This window comes from Melospiza melodia, chromosome 8 (assembly GCF_035770615.1).
Source record: "Melospiza melodia melodia isolate bMelMel2 chromosome 8, bMelMel2.pri, whole genome shotgun sequence".
NCBI lineage: Eukaryota > Metazoa > Chordata > Aves > Passeriformes > Passerellidae > Melospiza > Melospiza melodia.
Window position 1 is genome coordinate 31576002 of NC_086201.1, and position 17988 is coordinate 31593989.

The window sequence follows — 17988 nt, forward strand, 5'->3', positions numbered from 1 at the left end:
TCTACAGTAATTTGCTTATCTCTTTCCTTCAGTATTGTTTCTGCTTTTTTCCTTTTCTGAAGGCTTTCTTTTCTGTGGTTTCTTTCTTTAATTTAGGAGTCTGTCTCATTTCTGAAGTCTGATAGAGGCATTCCCTGAGTTACCCAAAGTTTTAAGCCAGCCTTGCTCAAATTTAGGTCCAAATGTATTACAACACTACATTTTCAACCACAAATGTGAGATAAAGAATTACCTCCAAGGTCTCTTTCCCTAAACACAGATGAGATGCTGCTGCTGCTATTTTGTGATTGAAAGAACTGATTATTTTTGGCATTCATTTCAATAATGTGCTATGAAGGAGCCTATTGTGGTCGCATATGAGGGCTCTAACATCATAAATGAATAAAACATCTTGGCCTTATTGCTAACACCAGCAACAGCTGCTCTCTGTAAAAAGACAGAGCATCCATTGAAAGGGAGATGTGAGTGTGACAGGCAAAGCCAAGGTCACTTCCAAGCCTGCAATACCAGTGTGGGGGAAAAAGGATAGGGTCATGTGCACATATCACAGTAAAACCACTTCAGGTGATCACAGCTCCAAAAAATACACCTGGTACCTAACCAGAAGCAAAGACTTCATTCACAAAACATTTCTTTCACAAAAGATTCTGCTTATTAGAAGCCCATTTATAGCAAAAAAATCAAGTATGTCAAGAGAAAGCTTCTAATTTTGAAAAAAACCCCTGTTTCTAGCACTGAAGTGCATCAAGATATTGTGTTTTTCACAAGTGAAATACATCAGCTTCTCTTTTTACACCACCCTTCTCTATTTGGCATTAAGTCAAAGCAAAGCACAGGATAGGACTTCCTGGAAGAACCCAAGCTAGCAGGAGTCATGTTCCAAACAAGATGTAAGAGGAGTTTCCAAAAGTTGGTTAGAAAATCAAGGGAATGTGCTCTGAAGAGAAAGATACCACAAGCTCCATCGAGCAGAGGAAACGTTCCAGATTAGGAATTGCTGGAAGCTCTGTAAAAGAAGTGCTCCTGAGCAGTGCACAGGCCTGTCCTTCTGCCACCTCCTTGTTCCTCAGGTGGCTCATTTTGGGAGTGTCATAAAGAGTCCCTTGGTCTGATGCAGCACAGCTGCTGTCACATGGGTTTTTGCAGCTCCTCTGGACTTCCCGCATCTCATTTTTCCAATTCTCTTCCAATTCTAATTCATATTATTCAGGGGGTAATTGCTCCTGAGACACTTCAGGTGAATATGTATGTGAGATTTGCGTATGAGAACAATCCCTTCCTCTCAGCTTAGGGCTGTAATAATTTCACGTGAGGAAAACAAAGACCCAGCCTTGTAAGATTTTTAGTTTAGCTGCTTAAACATTCTACAATTCTACTAGGTTTTTACAAAGCAGCACATGGAACAGGGATAACAACTGATGTTTATGAAACCTCCAAGCATGGTATTTGCAAGATAGATCAGCTTACCAAAATTAAGCCTGCATTACTTACTACATTCAGGTAATTTTTAAAAGGGGCATTAGCATTGCAAAAGAATTAGAATTTAGCATTCAGAATGTCTTGAATTCAGCATTCAGAACACAGTTTTTGACAGCTGTAATTCCCCATCCAACTAAACTGTGAAAGAAAGCATTAATAAAAACATACTGATTTGAATGTGTACATTCTTTCTGTAACCAACATATTAAGCAAACACCATCTATTATGAGAATACTGAATTGCCAAGTTAAGTACCACTGCTTGGTGTGAAGTTTTATCAATAATAAAACCTCCTCTTGATAAAAACAGCTGGGGAGCACTTTCCATTAAGAAATGGCAACACTTCTATTACAAACAACTCATAGATAATGTAATATTTAAGGTCAGTCTTGGCAGTTAATTCTAAATATTTTTCCAGGCCTTTGTGAGCAGTGCTCATTACAAAAAAAAAGTAGGGAGCTGTGAGTAACAAAGCAGTGGCAAGCATAAAATTTAATCATACAGGCTTTAAAAACCTCCCAGAACTTCAAAGAATTTAAAGCTGGCCAGTTTCAGCAGCCCAAGCAGTTTTTGTGTGACTGAAATGGGATTTTAATACACACCAAAATTGAAAACCAACCAACACTCTACTCCCAAAACAGCAAACAGCAGGAAGCAAAGGCATGGGTTTGCTGCAGCACCTTTAACTGGTTTTGTCCACACCCATGGCCAGAACCAAAGGTGATTTCAAGGCAGTGCTACACCAATGTGTTCCCTCAAGGTTTGCTCAGGCCACAGCTGCATTGCTCACCTAGTGAGAAATGGAAGTTAGGAGCAACACAGGGTGATACAAACACTGGACCAAGTTTTTTGAAAGGTGTTTCTGACCTGGTTTATGTTGTTTTACAGCCTGATCTCAACACAGCAAGAGTCCTGCACTGAGCCTGCCTGCTCCTCTAACAGTGAAATACTGCATTTTTAACCCATACAGACTGGGCAGTCACTGAAATGAAGATACCATTATTTTTGCATTGAGATTATATCTCATTCTTCCAGAAGTGACTCACTGACTTTAATCAGAGTAATTTCAGAGGAAATTTCAGAGGAATTATCAGTAATTTATCAGAGGAAATGTGCATCAGTAGGAACAACTTAGTGACGTCACATCCAAGTGAACTCCCTTCTATCACTGCTCATTTCCTGAACATTAATAATTCATCTTCTCCAAGCAATGTCTTGGCATTCATTTTCAACTCAGCATTTATTGACTGGAACCCCATTAGCTACAAATGCAAGGTTCTTGAAATGAGAAATTAAGAACTTCTCCCAGCCCCATGAAAGCAGAAGGAACATGCAGCAGCAGAGGGCTCTCCACTCTCACAAGTCTGAATGCTCCCTGCTCTCATGGTGGGAAATCTGGGCAGAGGAAGCCCAGGCAGGAGCTGTGCCAGAGTAAATGGAGAGGAAAAAAAAAGAGTGAAATCCAAACAGGGACAGCTCTTGTTTCTTGCTCACCTGAAGTCATCTGTCAACAGCTACTGCCTAGGAAAATTAGGTTTTCTTCAGCTAGCTTACAGATATTCAGTGTGTTTCAGTGTTATACAAGGTTACTGTCTGAATGTTTGAATGACACCTGTACAAAGGAGTTGTGCACCACAACCATCCTTTTAGACCCAAAAGGGCACACAGGCACTTTCTGCCCATCCATCAGGGTTTTAATTAATAACTCATCCTGACATTCATCCACTGTAAAACTCAAGTAAAATGAAAAAAGTCTTGGCAAAGATTTAAGCTATTTAAATCAGTGAAACAACTAAGTATTATCAAATGAGTTATTATATACAATAAACCAACCCCTAAGACAGAAAACATAGCCATTTTCTTCCTTGATAATGATTAAATTACTTTTATTCCCATTTAAAATATACAACTTTGAAAAATTATGCAACATACATTCAAATGAACTGCATTCTTAAGTGTCCTGATAGCCAGGTATTCTATTGCTGGCCAGTATAATACAATAATCCATCAACTCTGTTTGTTTATGGCCACAGGAGAAAAATCTGCATAAATAAATATTTATATTTGATAGTGCAGCTTTTCCTTAGACACTTACATTTAGAAGTTAATTTCAGTAGGCCTCTTTCTCCCAAGCTCTGCTTCTTGTTCCTACAGGAAAAAACGAATTCCACAAAGATCCCAAAAAAGGCCAACAATTCTAAGTCTGCTATTTTAGAAATAGCAACAAGAGTCAATTCAGCAGTGCCAGAAATAACCAGTAAAGCTAATATCAGCACCCAAAAGCAGTTTGGGAAAACTCACTAACTGCCATAACTCTCACTGGTCTGGAAGTAGAGATTTAAGAGCTTTAGAAAAATCAATATAAAGGGTTTCATCAGTACAGCAGGAGTATGGCAAGGAGGAGCAGGAGCAGCCCCCTGGAAAAGCACCACTGCTGAGAAATCCTTGTGGCAGACACTCAATCCACTGGAAAAGGACAGACTGACTCAAATGAAGTGCAGTCTGCAGGGTGCAGCACCTGAGGCAACTTACCCCTGCACAACCTCCTGTTATCTAGAGGACACCAAAGGGATGACAGGCATGTTCTGGACTGTAACATCCCTGCTCTGCAGAGCCTGGGCTCTTCACTAATCTACAAAAGACAGTGGGGAGAGAATGAGGCTGGAATAGCAGTCAGTGGTGTATAGCAGGTATTACATCAGCTAATGGGTGGGCAGGGAATCAGAACAGCAAGGGAGAAAAGCTGGCTGCTGAATTTTACACTGCATCAAGAGTAGACAAAAAGGCTGTAATGGCAGGTAGCCCAAATGTAATGAAGCCAACACCATCACTTCTGTATCAAGACTGCAGAGAAAAACATCTACCACTCTATTCAAAAATCCAGCTCTTAACAGTTTGGTATGATATCCTTACTTAGCAGAGAAAAATCAACACAGGTATTTTAAAGTTGATGATTTTTATTTACAGATTTATTGGCAAAAGGTGGTGGGAAAGTTTAAAACATTTCAAACAGAGGGCACTGTACTGGTATTGTATGAAATATCAGTTCACAATCTTCAGTATCCAGCTGATCAAATAAAGCTAATCACCACTTAAAGAAGCATAATCTGCATCAGCTCCATTAGAGTACCCTGCCTAAAAACCACTTCAGGCAGTTTCTAAATCAACACAATCACTAATAAAAATGCTTTTTTTGTGAAGAATGTATACTTGGATTTTTGTACTGTACCTGATGTCAAACTGCCCACTTGCATACTGGCAAGGCAGTTACACTTCCTACTCTTAGCTGGAAGTTTTAATCTCACTGTCTGCAAATTCAGCTGTTGGGTAATTCTGAACTACTCTGAACGTTTTACTGTGAGCATAGCCAAGACTGGAGTAGATGAGATTGAAGGAAAACATTCCTGGTATATCACGTGCCCATCATATTCAGCTGCATAACCATAAACATCTTGTTTAAGAATTCTATTCAAAAAGGAGAAAAAAATGTAGTCAGTTTTCACATAGGTTTAATTCCTCACTGGAGCTTTTTAGTTCATTCTTCTAAATCAAGAGTGTTTAGTTCTTCTTCTAGTTCATCCAAGTCCTCTCCAGTGAAGAGATTTTCATCAACTGGAACTGCATCAATGACTCCATTTTCCAATTCCCCATCTCCATCATTATCTTCATCTAAATCATTTTGCTCGCTGCTGTTTATAACACCACCAGAAGCTTCATTTAATTTATTATCTGAAAATAAACATAATTCTTAGGCATTTCAGTCTCACAAGTTTCTTAATCACCAACTGAATTCACAATCCTACTAAACATGCCTTCAAATTTTGAAACTATGAGGAAGCTACTTTATTTGAAATTCACACAGATTTATACTGGCCAAATTGCATGTACCTGGTTAATGTGCAAGGCTGGATAATCAACTATGAAAACAGGCTGGACAAAATAACAACTTACCATCTTTTTCTACTGAAGTGTATGTGCTGAATCTCTCTGGATTAGCCACTGTAATACCAGTCTCCTCAACTGCCTTGGGGACATACAGGTTCAAATCTACATCATTTATGCACACAGGATCTTCTGTCTGGAAAATAAACAAAGATGCTCTGCATGAATTACTTTTCCACAAAAATCCTCGCTTCTGCAAGATGTCTACAACATTTGTCACCTTCAACAGGAACCTTCTGATAAAATATACTCTGTGGCAGTATTAAAAACCAAGCCTACTAATTTCATTGTAAGGGCTTTCAAACTGACATTTTTCAAACTTTAATGCAATTAAAACATTCCTTGATTTAATCCTGTTTCCTTTACCTCATCATCATCTCCTGCTCCTTGGACATAACGTGTGTCATCTGCTTCTTCATCATCTGCATCAACCAGCTCTGGCCGGAACTCAAACACCTCACGTCCACTGATCTATCCACAGCAAAAAATCCTTCAGTTAGTACTTCATGCAATTTATGCTGCTTACAAAACAACACACACAAACCAACCACAAAAAAAGGAAACAAAAATGACACACAATAATAATAAGCAAAACAATTTCAGGCCAGCTATCTCTTCACAAAACTTTATTGACCTGCTCTTCTTACAGTAAGAATTGGACTGTAAAACTTACCACCAATGCTTTGCCAGCTTTAAAATCTGCTTTCCTCCTCTCCATATCTTGCTCAGCCTTATCAATTTTTTCTTGTCTTTTTCTTCTCTTCCATGCAATAAAACACTCTAGAGTAATTTTGGTAACATTTGGTCCTAAGGCAGCACGCTGTCCAGAAAAGAGACTGATTAATGCTAGAAATTCTTTCCAAAGGCTAAAACAAATTGGATATTTAATTACTCTTTTCTAGAAACTAATTGAAAACATTTCTTTCCAAGACCCTCTTGAGACTCTTACACTGTTAAACATGCATCACTTTCTTAACATTTGACTCAACATGGGATTTTCCAGTTAGTGAGACGAGCTGGAATGAAAATCAATAGGAAAAGTGGAGGAGAAAATAAAGGAAAGACAAGAGCTCAGCTCTGCTCAAGTGACACTGCCAAGCAATGGTGACAGAAAGAAGCAGAGCAGCAACACCTTCAGAAAGCCTTGTGCTCTTGGTGTTAGTGCCTCATTAGAGAGTTAAGGGACAACTAAGGAGACACTGAGCTGGGGATGAGAAAAGCCACAGAAGCAGTTGTAATGGATAAACGAGAAATAGCAGTTAAGAAATAGAAGCCTCCTAATAAAGAGTAAGCAACAGCTGCACTAAGTATGCAGCTCTAGTTAATTCTATTCACTAAACAAAACCATGAATCAATGCTATGCATCCTTTGCTCCAGCTCATACAGCTCTAAAAACATCTAATACTTGTTTATCATAAATCAACAATTTTTTTACGTATCTCTTCAGAGTCATGAAAACAACTACCACCAAAAGATGCCTAACAACTTTACCTCTTTTTCTATTAGATCTTCTAATGAGATTTCATCTTGCTTTTCTTCCTTCTTTTTGTCTTTCTTTAATACAAAGCCTGGAGGGAGGGCATGGCGATACATACAGTTGTCTCCTCCACCTGGACAGACCCAAAACCATCCGTATTTGTTGTTTTCAATGGCATCAAGGAAATATTTGCAGACCTGTACAAAAACAGAGCTTGTTAGCACTGTGTCCTCTTTCCCACTCCATGTCAGAAGTTCAGTCATTCTGAGTCAGCTGCGCCCAGAACAGAAGGAACACCTGAAATACATTGCTACTAAAAACAGTAAACAAAGTAGTGCAAATGAGTATCTAAAACTCATGGAATCAACAGCTTTTTGTCCCTCAAGATGATCCCAATTTAAAAAGACAAGATGGAAGAAGACTGGAAACTCTGCACTTCTGTAAAATCAGCAGCACATCTCTTTCTGCTCACCAACACTGGTGCAGTTTTCAACAACACAAATTGCATCTGCCTCACATGTTGGTAAACCTTCCAGCTCTGGATCCTTGGGTAAAGATGCCATCCTAGGACCTTTAACAAGCAATTCATAGTTTATATTTAGCCACAGCAATGTTTAACTTTTGCAAACTCAGGCGGTATCAATAGAGGATTTAATTACTTGGTATTAAAAATGAGGTGAAATGGTCCCTAAGAATGAAAAAGGGATTAACCCACTATGCCATTTAGTGCAGAACTAAAAAATATCGTTGAACTTAGAGCCCAGAAATTACAAATTACTCTCAATTCATAAATTAGGTGAAAATGCAAAAGCTTATAATGCTTGTATGTCACCCAGTACATAGATAAGTCAATACATAGTTCAGTCACTGCAGTAACAGATTTCACTAATCAAAATACTTGCATTTTCTAAGCAATTAGGACGTAATAGATATACTGCTGAAACCTTGAGCATTTCTATAAAGCACTTCACCTACTATCTATTTGTAATGGACATGAGAAAACTTTTTATGGATTGAAAAGAGCTGTTGGATTGTGGTTTTGTTTTTTTAATTTTTAAAGATATTACAAGAAATACTATCAGGCCAGCTGTCTACTCAGAACATCATTATAATATTCCATTCTAAATTTTTACATAATGACAAAATACATCTAATGCCAGACTGCACTGCATTTAATTCCTTCTAGTAGAGCTCAATTTAAAAAAAGTAATAAAAAAAATAAAAGAAGACATACTATTTGGGTTTTGGGTTTTTTCTTTTCCGCCTCACCATGCTTCTTGTTCACTACTTCTTCCAGCTTCTTCTCATCCCAGTTGTCCATTGTATCTAGAAAAAGACAACAGATGGTTTCACAGAAAAATCCAAATACTGGATATTGCCAGCAAGCTGCTTTTCTGCCCACTAACAGCTTTAATATACAATTCCTACATTTTAAGTAGTTTATTCTAGGGAAAATAAATTTAGGTTCTTAAAATACTGTTTTCAAACTCTCCTAGAGTTTGAAAACCTCAAAAGCCCTAGAAATTTTAATTTTGAAATGCATAAAGTGTGAGTTAAACACTCAATAATGTGCCATTCCATCTATACAGTACTGAGTGTGTACATGGGAAAAGAAGAAAAACAAGACAACTGAACAAAAGAGAAAGTTGGATGGTAATATTCAGAAATATAGCTAATCTAACTGCAGGCTTGAAAGAGATAATACCAAATTATCTGTGTTAAAGTTAAAAGAAGCTTCCACCAAAAGAAGCGTATCACCAATGACAACATTAGCAGTGAGTCTGTGGGATCCCATCAGATACATTTAGGGTGACAGAGGCTAAAACTCAAATAAAAGACTAAAACTAAGGGAATATGAAAAAAAAAAACAAGTTCTGTAAAATCTCTAATCACTGCTAAATAAAAGTAAAATCCAGAGTACTTAGCCAACAAGTCATCTGGGGAGAGAGAGTCACAGAAAAAATTCCCAAGTACCCCTGAATGCAGAACTGTGCACTTCTGGCCAAACACCAGTAGCAGTTCTGGGAGGCAACTCTGGCTGCTCATTGCACTTCCCCCTTTCCCTTCTACAGAGCTTGAGGGAAACAGCTACTGCAAAAAGGTGAAATACTGCTCAGCTTGCAAATTGTATGACAGAATACATGACACTGCCAGAGTCACTGTTCTTCAGGATCATAACAATACAGAAGACATTTAATCTTAAAATTCCAGTTTCAGAATCAGAATAGCTTAGCAGTAAATTTCTACAATTATTATACCTTTTTCAAGGTCTTCATCTCTAGCATCGATGTAGACACTTCGCTTTTCACACTTCCTTTCCAAGGACAAGTCATGAGAAAACTTGCACTTGTCTCCTTTAGTGCACTGGCCTTGCTTGAAGAAAGCACAAACTACAGATTTTGGGTCAGCACCTGAGTGAAGGAAGTTTTTATATTTTAATACTGTTTTTAAGCAAAAGTTATATATTAGAAATCCTGAGAATATCAAGGATCAATAGAGAATGAAAAGATATACTTGAAATATATGAAAATCGCACTTATTTTGTCAAAAATTATTGCACATAAACTCTAGAAGATAGGTAAGTAAAAACTTGGTAACATCAAAAAGTTTGTTTGTTCAATAACCAACCTCAAGAGAGACCCAAACCAAATGCTACTGCTAATTATGGGGTCAGATACAAGTAAGTGGAAAGTATTTACTGCTCTGATTTGAATACAAGTCTTCTGCTAAGACAACAGTTATGATCTTATGTCCTTTCTCTGGATCTTCACACTCCCCTGGGGACACAGGCTGTTTTGAATACCATCCATCACACACACACAAAAATCATGCCACACATCCAGAAGTATCGAACTGATGAATCAGAACACAGCCAAGAATATTCAGCTGTGCTGACCAACATCAATGAAGCTTTTGATATTCTAATGATTTACTGACCCCAGAGGACTTCTCAAAACAATGTCATGACTGACAAACTACTTGGCACACTAGATGGAGAAGGAAATAGTCACATCTACCTCATTAAAATAGCAACTGGCTATTGAAGGGTTATAATACTTTAAATAGTTATATGAGTAAGAAAATATAAATGAAGAGAAATCTGTTAGTCATACCTTTGCTAATTTTCTGTGCAGCAACCACAGGCTTGAAGAGCTCATTTAATTCTTGTAATTCCTTTTTCTTATCTTCTTTCTTTAACTTCTTCTCACTTTCTGATTGAGCAACCTATAAAGAGAAAAGCAGGATGCCAGGACTCACTTGACACAAACTGCAGGTTAAAATAGCCAATAATTCAGAATCAGTTTACAAGGGCAGGAATGAAACAATCTGTGATGCCTGCAAGGCTCAGAATTGCTACTCTTGTGTGTGCAGCTGGTGCCCTTTACTGACCTGTTCCACGGGAGGGACAGCAAAGTATGTAGCAAAGTAAATCTGCCAGAGAGGAGAGTGCTGGCAGGTACCTTCAGTGTCACAGTGACCCCTACTGCACCTTCACAGGCAGGAAAGCCACTGAGAGGCACTGAATCTTCTCTTTTTGCAGTGCAACTACTTCCAGATCTGCACAAAAAAACCCTCTCTTGAATCCCCTACATGCTGCTTTACACTTTCTTCTGATCCATACAACAGGTAGAAATTCCAGGAAATCTGTCCATAGAAATTGGAAGTGCTTTTAGAACATTATTTCAATTTGGATCAACTCAACATATAATGTTTCATTGTTTAACTGAGGACCAAGTCAGAAAAATAAGCTCATCCAGGGAAGGAAAACTGCATGGCTAGCAAAAGGATACCTTACTCTGCCTCATCCTTCTTTGGGTAAGCCAGAGCAGGCATGTGTCTATATCAAAGTGGGATGAAAACACATGAAAGAGGACATGGGAGAAACATTCTTAGATCAGATATGAAAGGAGGATTTAGCAAGGTGGGGCTCCATCTCTTTTTCAAGGTAACAAGTGACAGGATAAGAGGCAATGGTCTCAAGTTACCCCAGACAATGTTCAGATGAGATTTTATGAAACATTTCATCACTGAAAGGGTGTGTCAAGCATTGGTGGACTCACCATCCCTAGAAGTGTTCAAAATGTGTGGATGTGGCACTTGGGAACATGGTTTAGTGCTGGGTTAATGGCTGGACTCAGTGATCTTAGAGGTCATCTCTGCCCTTAAGGATTCTGTGCTTATTTGCCTCTGGTCCTTATGGGAAGCCAGTGACACTAACACCACAAACAAGGATGTAGTTTTATTTTCTAAACCACAGTGTAATATTAAAAAAGGAGCTTTGATCTTATGGTGAACTTGGCAAAAATACACCAAAGTGTTTTAACAAGCAATTAGCAGCTTGGCTAGTTTTCCTAGTAAAAGTTCACAAATGCTATTTTAAATAACACACAAACCCACATATGCCAGCTACAGAAAATTGTACTTTAAGAGTGCTTTCGTTTCTCTTCAGAGCTCTAAATGCTTGAAGATGAAGCTTGTCTTAAAAAAAACCAACAAACAAAAAAAAAACTTAACAAAACCCCTCAAAATACAGGAAACAAAAAACCCAAAGAAACCATAACAAATCAAAAAAGGAACAAAAAAAGAAAACAAAACAAAAACCCTCACCACCAAAGGTAAAGCTCTAACAGCATTTCCATTTTAATCTCATGACATGAGGAAAATTGCTTTTAAAAGCTCTTTCTCAGGAAAAATCCTAACAATTCTATAAGGAAAGAGAGACATAATCAGATTTAAAGACTTGGTCCTGACATCCAACACCCAAACAGCATTTGAGAAATAACATTATTTTAGGCTGGCTATTTTACATAGTGGTATTTGTATATATGCCACAGATCAAGGGATTTCATATACAAGTTTCAGAACTGTTTGAATAACACCAATGTTTTTGAAGTGACATCAAGGAATATTTTCTACAACAAAAATAAAAACTATTAGATTTAATGACCCAAATACCAACTTTACTCCTCAAGCTGGGCTTTCCATGCTAGCTCATTCTTGTTATGCAAGAAATGTATATGTATGTATGGCATCATGAACTGAGCTAATGCAAATGTTATAATTTTACAGGCTTATTCACAGGACAGAAAGCTGTGTAAATATGTAACAGCTAGCTTGCACTAGGAGTAAGAGACTTGGATCATTTCTATTAAATCCATGCTTTCTGACTGAGTATAATGTAAACATTGTATCTCATTTTATTTCATAGTACAGAAGATCCAACTTGCACACAGCAGCTCAAAATTTCAGGTTTTTTGATCAAAGAGTTCACCAAATAGATGGAGACTTGACAGACTTGTGTCCATTAAAAATTGTAATAAACACTTCTATAAGTAGAAGAATGAGAACATATAGATTTATACTTCTATCTTACTTCAATTCTAGTTTTAGGAACAACTCTTGTTAATTTGAATTGCTCACTATTTCTCAAATAAGGTGGGAATTAAAAATAGAAAGAAGGTGCAACTGTACTTTGCTGACAGCCAGTATCTACAATTTCATTTCAGGTTTACCTTAAACTGAATTATGCTACCATCAGAACACTGTGGAGACAAATTTGACTAGTTGAGTTTGGATGGGATGCAGCTCTTTTTTCACAACAAAAGCCAACCAAACAACAAACTAAAATCCAACAAACCCCCACACTCTGTACTAGTTTAACACAGGCATATAATTTACAGCTAGACGAGATGTGCACAACAACTGTTGGCAAGATCTGTGCCACTCACAGGAGGCAAGGAACAGCTCAACTGTCTCCTCCCTCAGTTCCTGACCATCTGCACAGAGTGAAAGATGATTTGACTGTGCAGTGGGAAAACATTCCACAATAAACACTTACCTGACGTGGATTCTGCTGACCAAACTTAACCTGGTGAGTCACAGCCTTGATGAACTTCTGCTGCTTTGCACCTTTTTTATTCTTTAGGCCAAATGTTTTGTCCTAAATCAAGAGATAAACACAGCCATATTAATTAAAAAAAAAAAAAACAAACCCAAAACCACCAAAACAACAGAAACCCCACCCTTCACTCCTCTAGGCTTTCAGTAAATGCAGATTATCTCCTCAAGCAACACAAGTAAAGCAAGAAGCAGTAAGGACAAAATTTGGACTCTCATATCATCTTCAGAAGTGGCTTTTCAGCATTCCCTGCTGAACGTGGCCCTTGTGTGAGCTCTTGTTTTTCCCAGCAGAGCTCCTCATGCCTGGTATCAGTGTGAGAGGGGACACACAGCACTCTCAGGCCTCTCAAGGCAGCAGGACCAGATGGTACAGGAGACACCCAAGGAACAGCTGGGGAAAACAGGACAACTGATTAGCCACAACTACTGCTGGTTTCTCTTCTATCTGCCTGAAATCACGCATTACTTCTACCTTCAACTATTCACACAGGCATCTACATAACACACATCACTCTCCTATTACCACATGTGACATGTCACCTTTTATTTTCAAGTATTGGGAGCTTTTTCTTTTCCAACTGTACCAATCTGAAGTTAAGTCTTCATCCTACATCAGGTCTGGACAGGTGTTTCTACTTCCTAAAATCCACTGCTTGACATTTCTGTTTACCGCCTAAATCAATCCTTCTACATCTTCAGCTTTATTGTTAAGGAAAAGTTCCTATACCAAACTTATGAAAAAAAATTCACAAAAAAACCCCAAAACCCCAGCTTATTTTCCCATGAGTTGCTGAGGCAGAAATTATTTTTTTGTAACTGAAATACCTGCCTTAAGAACTTATCCATGCCTTTGATTTGATACCAACGTTTTCCTCCTTGAAGGAAAAAGTAACAGATGTTCATCCAGTGAAAACAGCTCAGTGCAAATATGTTTGTGGAAGTCAAACAATCCAAAAGCATATTACAAATTAATTACAAAATAAACAGGTCCAAGTTTCCAGACTCATGCTGGTTTCACTTACAACATGCTCCCTGTGTTACTTGGTGCTAACTGGATAAGTCAAAACAATTAGATTGGAAAGAAAGTTTATAATTTACACACTTGATTTCTACTGTAAATACAGCATGGAAAATATAATCCCTGTGTATTTAATTTATATAAGAATCTATTGCTAACAATTAATGCCAGGTTCTCCCCTTTCAGCTACATTTCTTTGTAATAAAAAGCAGAATTTTTCCAGGGCAGCTACATTCAGCAAGAACCTCAGGAACTCCAACATCAGGAAAACACAAGACCAACTGCTCTAACCTGACCTTTCCAAAAACCACAGAAACAACCACCCACAACCCCAGATTTAAAGGAACACACTCATCACACGGGCATTTCACCTGAGCAGCATCCTTCACGCCAATAATTCAGGGAAATATTTAAATTTCTGTAACTACGCTGCTTGTACTGTGCGCATAAACTCAGACATACAGCATAGACAAACACGCACACCCCTCTAGCAGGTGTGGTTTTGTTTATTTTTCGATCCGGTCAAATTGTAACAGAACCCACGGCAATGCGAGTAAGAAACCAAGGAATCATTAAGGTGTGAAGCGATCTCTGGAGAGATCTGGTCGTACCCCGATGTCGCAGACATTTCTCCACAGAAATCCTTTCTTTTGGATTTCTGTGTCTTCGGGAGGCCAGAGGCCTCCGAAGACAAGGTAAACAATTATTATCACCTGCTGGGGAATGCAACAGGAGCACCTATTTTGATTGGTGATTGATTCATGTTTTATGTTTATAATTAAGGGCCAATCACTAGTGCAAGCCAGGGGACTGAGTCCTTGGCCACAGCTTTGTTGTAGATTCTTTCTTTCTATTCTTAGCTAGCCTAGCTGCTCTGCAAACCTCTCTCTATATTCTATTAGTATAGTTATAATGTATTATATATAATATCTTAATAAATAAGCCTTCTGATTCAAGAAACAAGATTCACCGTCTCTCTCTCTCACCAGCAGCGCCCACTCAGGCGCGGTTATACCCCAGGAGCACAGACCTACAGCCCAGCCAGCCGGACTCTGGGCACACACGGACACCGGGACGCACACGGGAAAGGGCGAGCCAAAAAGCACAGCAGGGCTGTCACATCACGTTCAGGCCCAGCAGTGTCCCGGCCAGAGCTGGGTGCGATCAGCGCCTCCCCGGGCACAGAGCGCTCCCGGCCCCGCGATCCTTCCCCGGGCCGCCGCCGGGGCCCAGCGAGAGGCCGCGGCCTGGGCCTGCTCACCTCGATGATCTTCTCCTTCTTCTTCTGGTCCGCCTTCTTGCTGCCCCCCGCCGGCTGCTGCTGCTTCTTGGGGGGCATGGCGGGGCGGGCCGGGGCGCTCCCGCGGGGCTGCTGGGGCCGGGCCGGGCAGCGCCGGGAAGGGCCGGGACGGGCTCGGGCCGCGCCGCCGCCGCGGGGGAGGCGCAACGGGTCCCGCGGGGCACGATGGGAACGCGCCGCCCACCGGCCAATCGCCTCCCGGCACGCTGCGCGCGCCGCCTGACGTCACGGGGCGGGGGCGGGGCGAGGCGCGTCACGGGTGGGGTGGGGCGAGGCGCGTGACGTCACGGGAGGGTGCGTGGTGTGAGGTGGCGGGGAGGGCGTGAGGGGACGGGACGGTGCTGTGCATGTTAGAGGCTGTGGTTTCACTGTGAGGGAGAGGAAAGCGACACTGCTCTGCTGGTCAGAGGCGGAGATTTCCGTGTGAGTTGAAAGGGACACTGCTCTGCTGGTCAGCGGCGGGTGTTTCCGTATGAGGGAGCGTGAGGGACAGTGCTCTGCTGGTCAGAGGCTGTGGTTTCATCGTGAGGAGAAAGGGACGGTGCTCTTCTTGTCAGAGGTGATGGTTTCCGTGTGAGGGAGAGTGAGGGACGCTGCTCTGCTTGTCAGAGGCGGTGGTTTCCGTGTGAGGGGAAAGGGACACTGCTGGTCAGAGGCGATGGCTTCCGTGTGAGGGGAAAGGGACACTGCTGGTCAGAGGTGATGGCTTCCGTGTGAGGGGAAAGGGACACTGCTCTCCTTATCAGAGGCTGTGGTTTCCATGTGAGGGAGGGCAAAGGGGTCCTGTCCTGCTGGTCAGTGGCAGTGATTTCCATGTGATGAGAAATGGACAGTGCTCGGCTGGCCATAGGCTGGTGTTTCCATGTGAGGGGAAAGGGCTGCGAGTGCCCTCACAGCGACTCGTTCCGACCGGGCCTGGCAGGTTCTGGGAGGACGGGCGTGCAGGCCATGTTTGTTGCAGAATCAAGGACAGCCTGGGCTTTTCAACTCTAGGAAAAATGTGCAGGCTTAATAGATTTACAAGTATTAACTTCTTGATCTAGGGAGGGGCTTCAAGCTAATTTTAGTGGTCATTGCAGTGCACGATGCAGGAGGATCCAAGTTCAGGTAGGAGTATGCCGAAGGCTGCACCTTCCTAGTGCTTCGGCCACTGGGGAAAGGACAGAAGGCAACATGCCGCCAGCAGTTTGGGATTAGTGCTCTCTGAGAGACTCCACGGGAGAATGGTGCAGTGTGTTCTCTCCCTTTATTCCAATAAATTGAATCTTGCAGGACTCTGCTGTCTTCTTCCAGGACACTGGCTTTGTGCAGCATCATTTTCCACGTGCTTCGGATTGCGAGAAATGGAGTTCAGGATAAAGAATTTCTGTAAAGCTTAAAATGGGATAAAATAAGAGAGAAAAATCCAGCACTGGGGTGCTCCTGGCCAAAGAACACACACAGACAGTGTTATATTTATACAGTTACATCACAGCATATTCATATGTTTCATATATTATTCAAACATTCATCTGAACTTTTGGGAATTCCTTTGTTTGGCTTCTTCACACTCCCATGACATCCTGTGTGTCAGGTCAATATATTTTATTTCTTGTGTCTCCATCCTGCTGTTTCACATCCCCTGAGAGGGATTTAGTGTGTTCTCCTTAAAAATAACACTGTATTCTCTAATTATCCTCTGGTTTGTGTCATGGTTATCTTATCACTTGGTGGGGTCAGTCAGTGGATGGCCTGATACTGTTCTTAGTTACACAAAAGCCTTTTCACAGCTTATGTTTTGCTAAGGTCAGTATTACAATGCATTCATCACTATTGTTTCTATAAACAATATGTAGATATTATATTCATCACATTACTATGTCTATGAGCAATACTTAAGCTGATTATATCATATTAACAAGCAGCTAAAAAGAATACTTATAATCAATAACATGCAAAAGCTAGTACATAAATATGAAAGCTAGTATTATCTGGTCATTTTTAACAGGATCTGCTGCATCCTGAAGGACACCCAAACCAGACAATTAAATGTCAGGAGACAAACAGCCATTAGGTGACAATTAATCCCAATTCAGCCCCTTGCAGGGGCATCTTTCCCCAGGGAAGGGCTCACAGCCCCAAGCCTGGCAGAGTCCAAGGTGGCCTGTGTCAGGCTAAGAGTTGGGATGTGATAAACCATGTTTATGGCATAAAGTAAAACATTAGGAGTTTTACCTCAACAAGAGGAGCAGCTTCTCTTCATGGAGGGTGGCAGAGCACTGGAACAGCTGCCCAGGGAGGGCATGGCTGGGTCCACATCTCTGGACACATCCCAAATCCATCTGGATGTGTCCCTGTGTCACCTGCTGCAGGCGACCCTTTGGTTCTTCAGTTTGCAATCTACATAGTCTGCATGTTACTGGAAACAATTCCAGATTTTGTTTTTGGGCTCAGAGTCACACAGAGGCACGAGCCAAAGGAAGGTCTAAGGAGATTCCCTGATTACCAGGCAATACTGGTTCACATTGAGTCAGATTTATAATAACTGATCATTTCTTGATCCATCAGTAAGGACACAGCAGCACAGAGTGGTGGGAGTCTGACACAGGAGGAATTCAGGCTAAAATTGAGCCCATTTTGATTGAGCTGTTGGGACAACTTGCTCTCATGTCACTCACACTCCTGCTAACATCACTCTGATTCCACTGTAAGGTGAGGCAGGCCATAACGTTTTCTTCTCCTGTGAAATCTATTTCATTTGTGGCATAAGCCACTGTGTCTTCCAGTTTGAAGGAAAAATGATTCCCATGTTGTTGCCTCTTTCCACTGTGATCTGAAAAAAATAAGAACACAAAGATTATCATAAATACAACGCATAATTAAAAGATTAAT

General features: G+C 40.6%; 1 protein-coding gene across 1 annotated transcript; it reads right to left on the minus strand.

Annotated features, from left to right (window-relative positions):
• Positions 1-4418: 4418 nt before the first annotated feature.
• On the minus strand, positions 4419-15211 carry LOC134421511 (zinc finger CCCH domain-containing protein 15). The gene is made up of 10 exons (XM_063162560.1): positions 15079-15211; positions 12738-12839; positions 10012-10123; positions 9157-9309; positions 8133-8224; positions 6913-7095; positions 6095-6241; positions 5788-5892; positions 5431-5557; positions 4419-5208 (listed from the first exon to the last, which is right to left on the minus strand). Exons 1-10 carry the CDS (start codon positions 15154-15156, stop codon positions 5015-5017), a joined length of 1293 nt encoding a protein of 430 aa, XP_063018630.1. The 5' UTR covers positions 15157-15211; the 3' UTR covers positions 4419-5014.
• Between the last annotated feature and the right edge of the window lie 2777 nt (positions 15212-17988).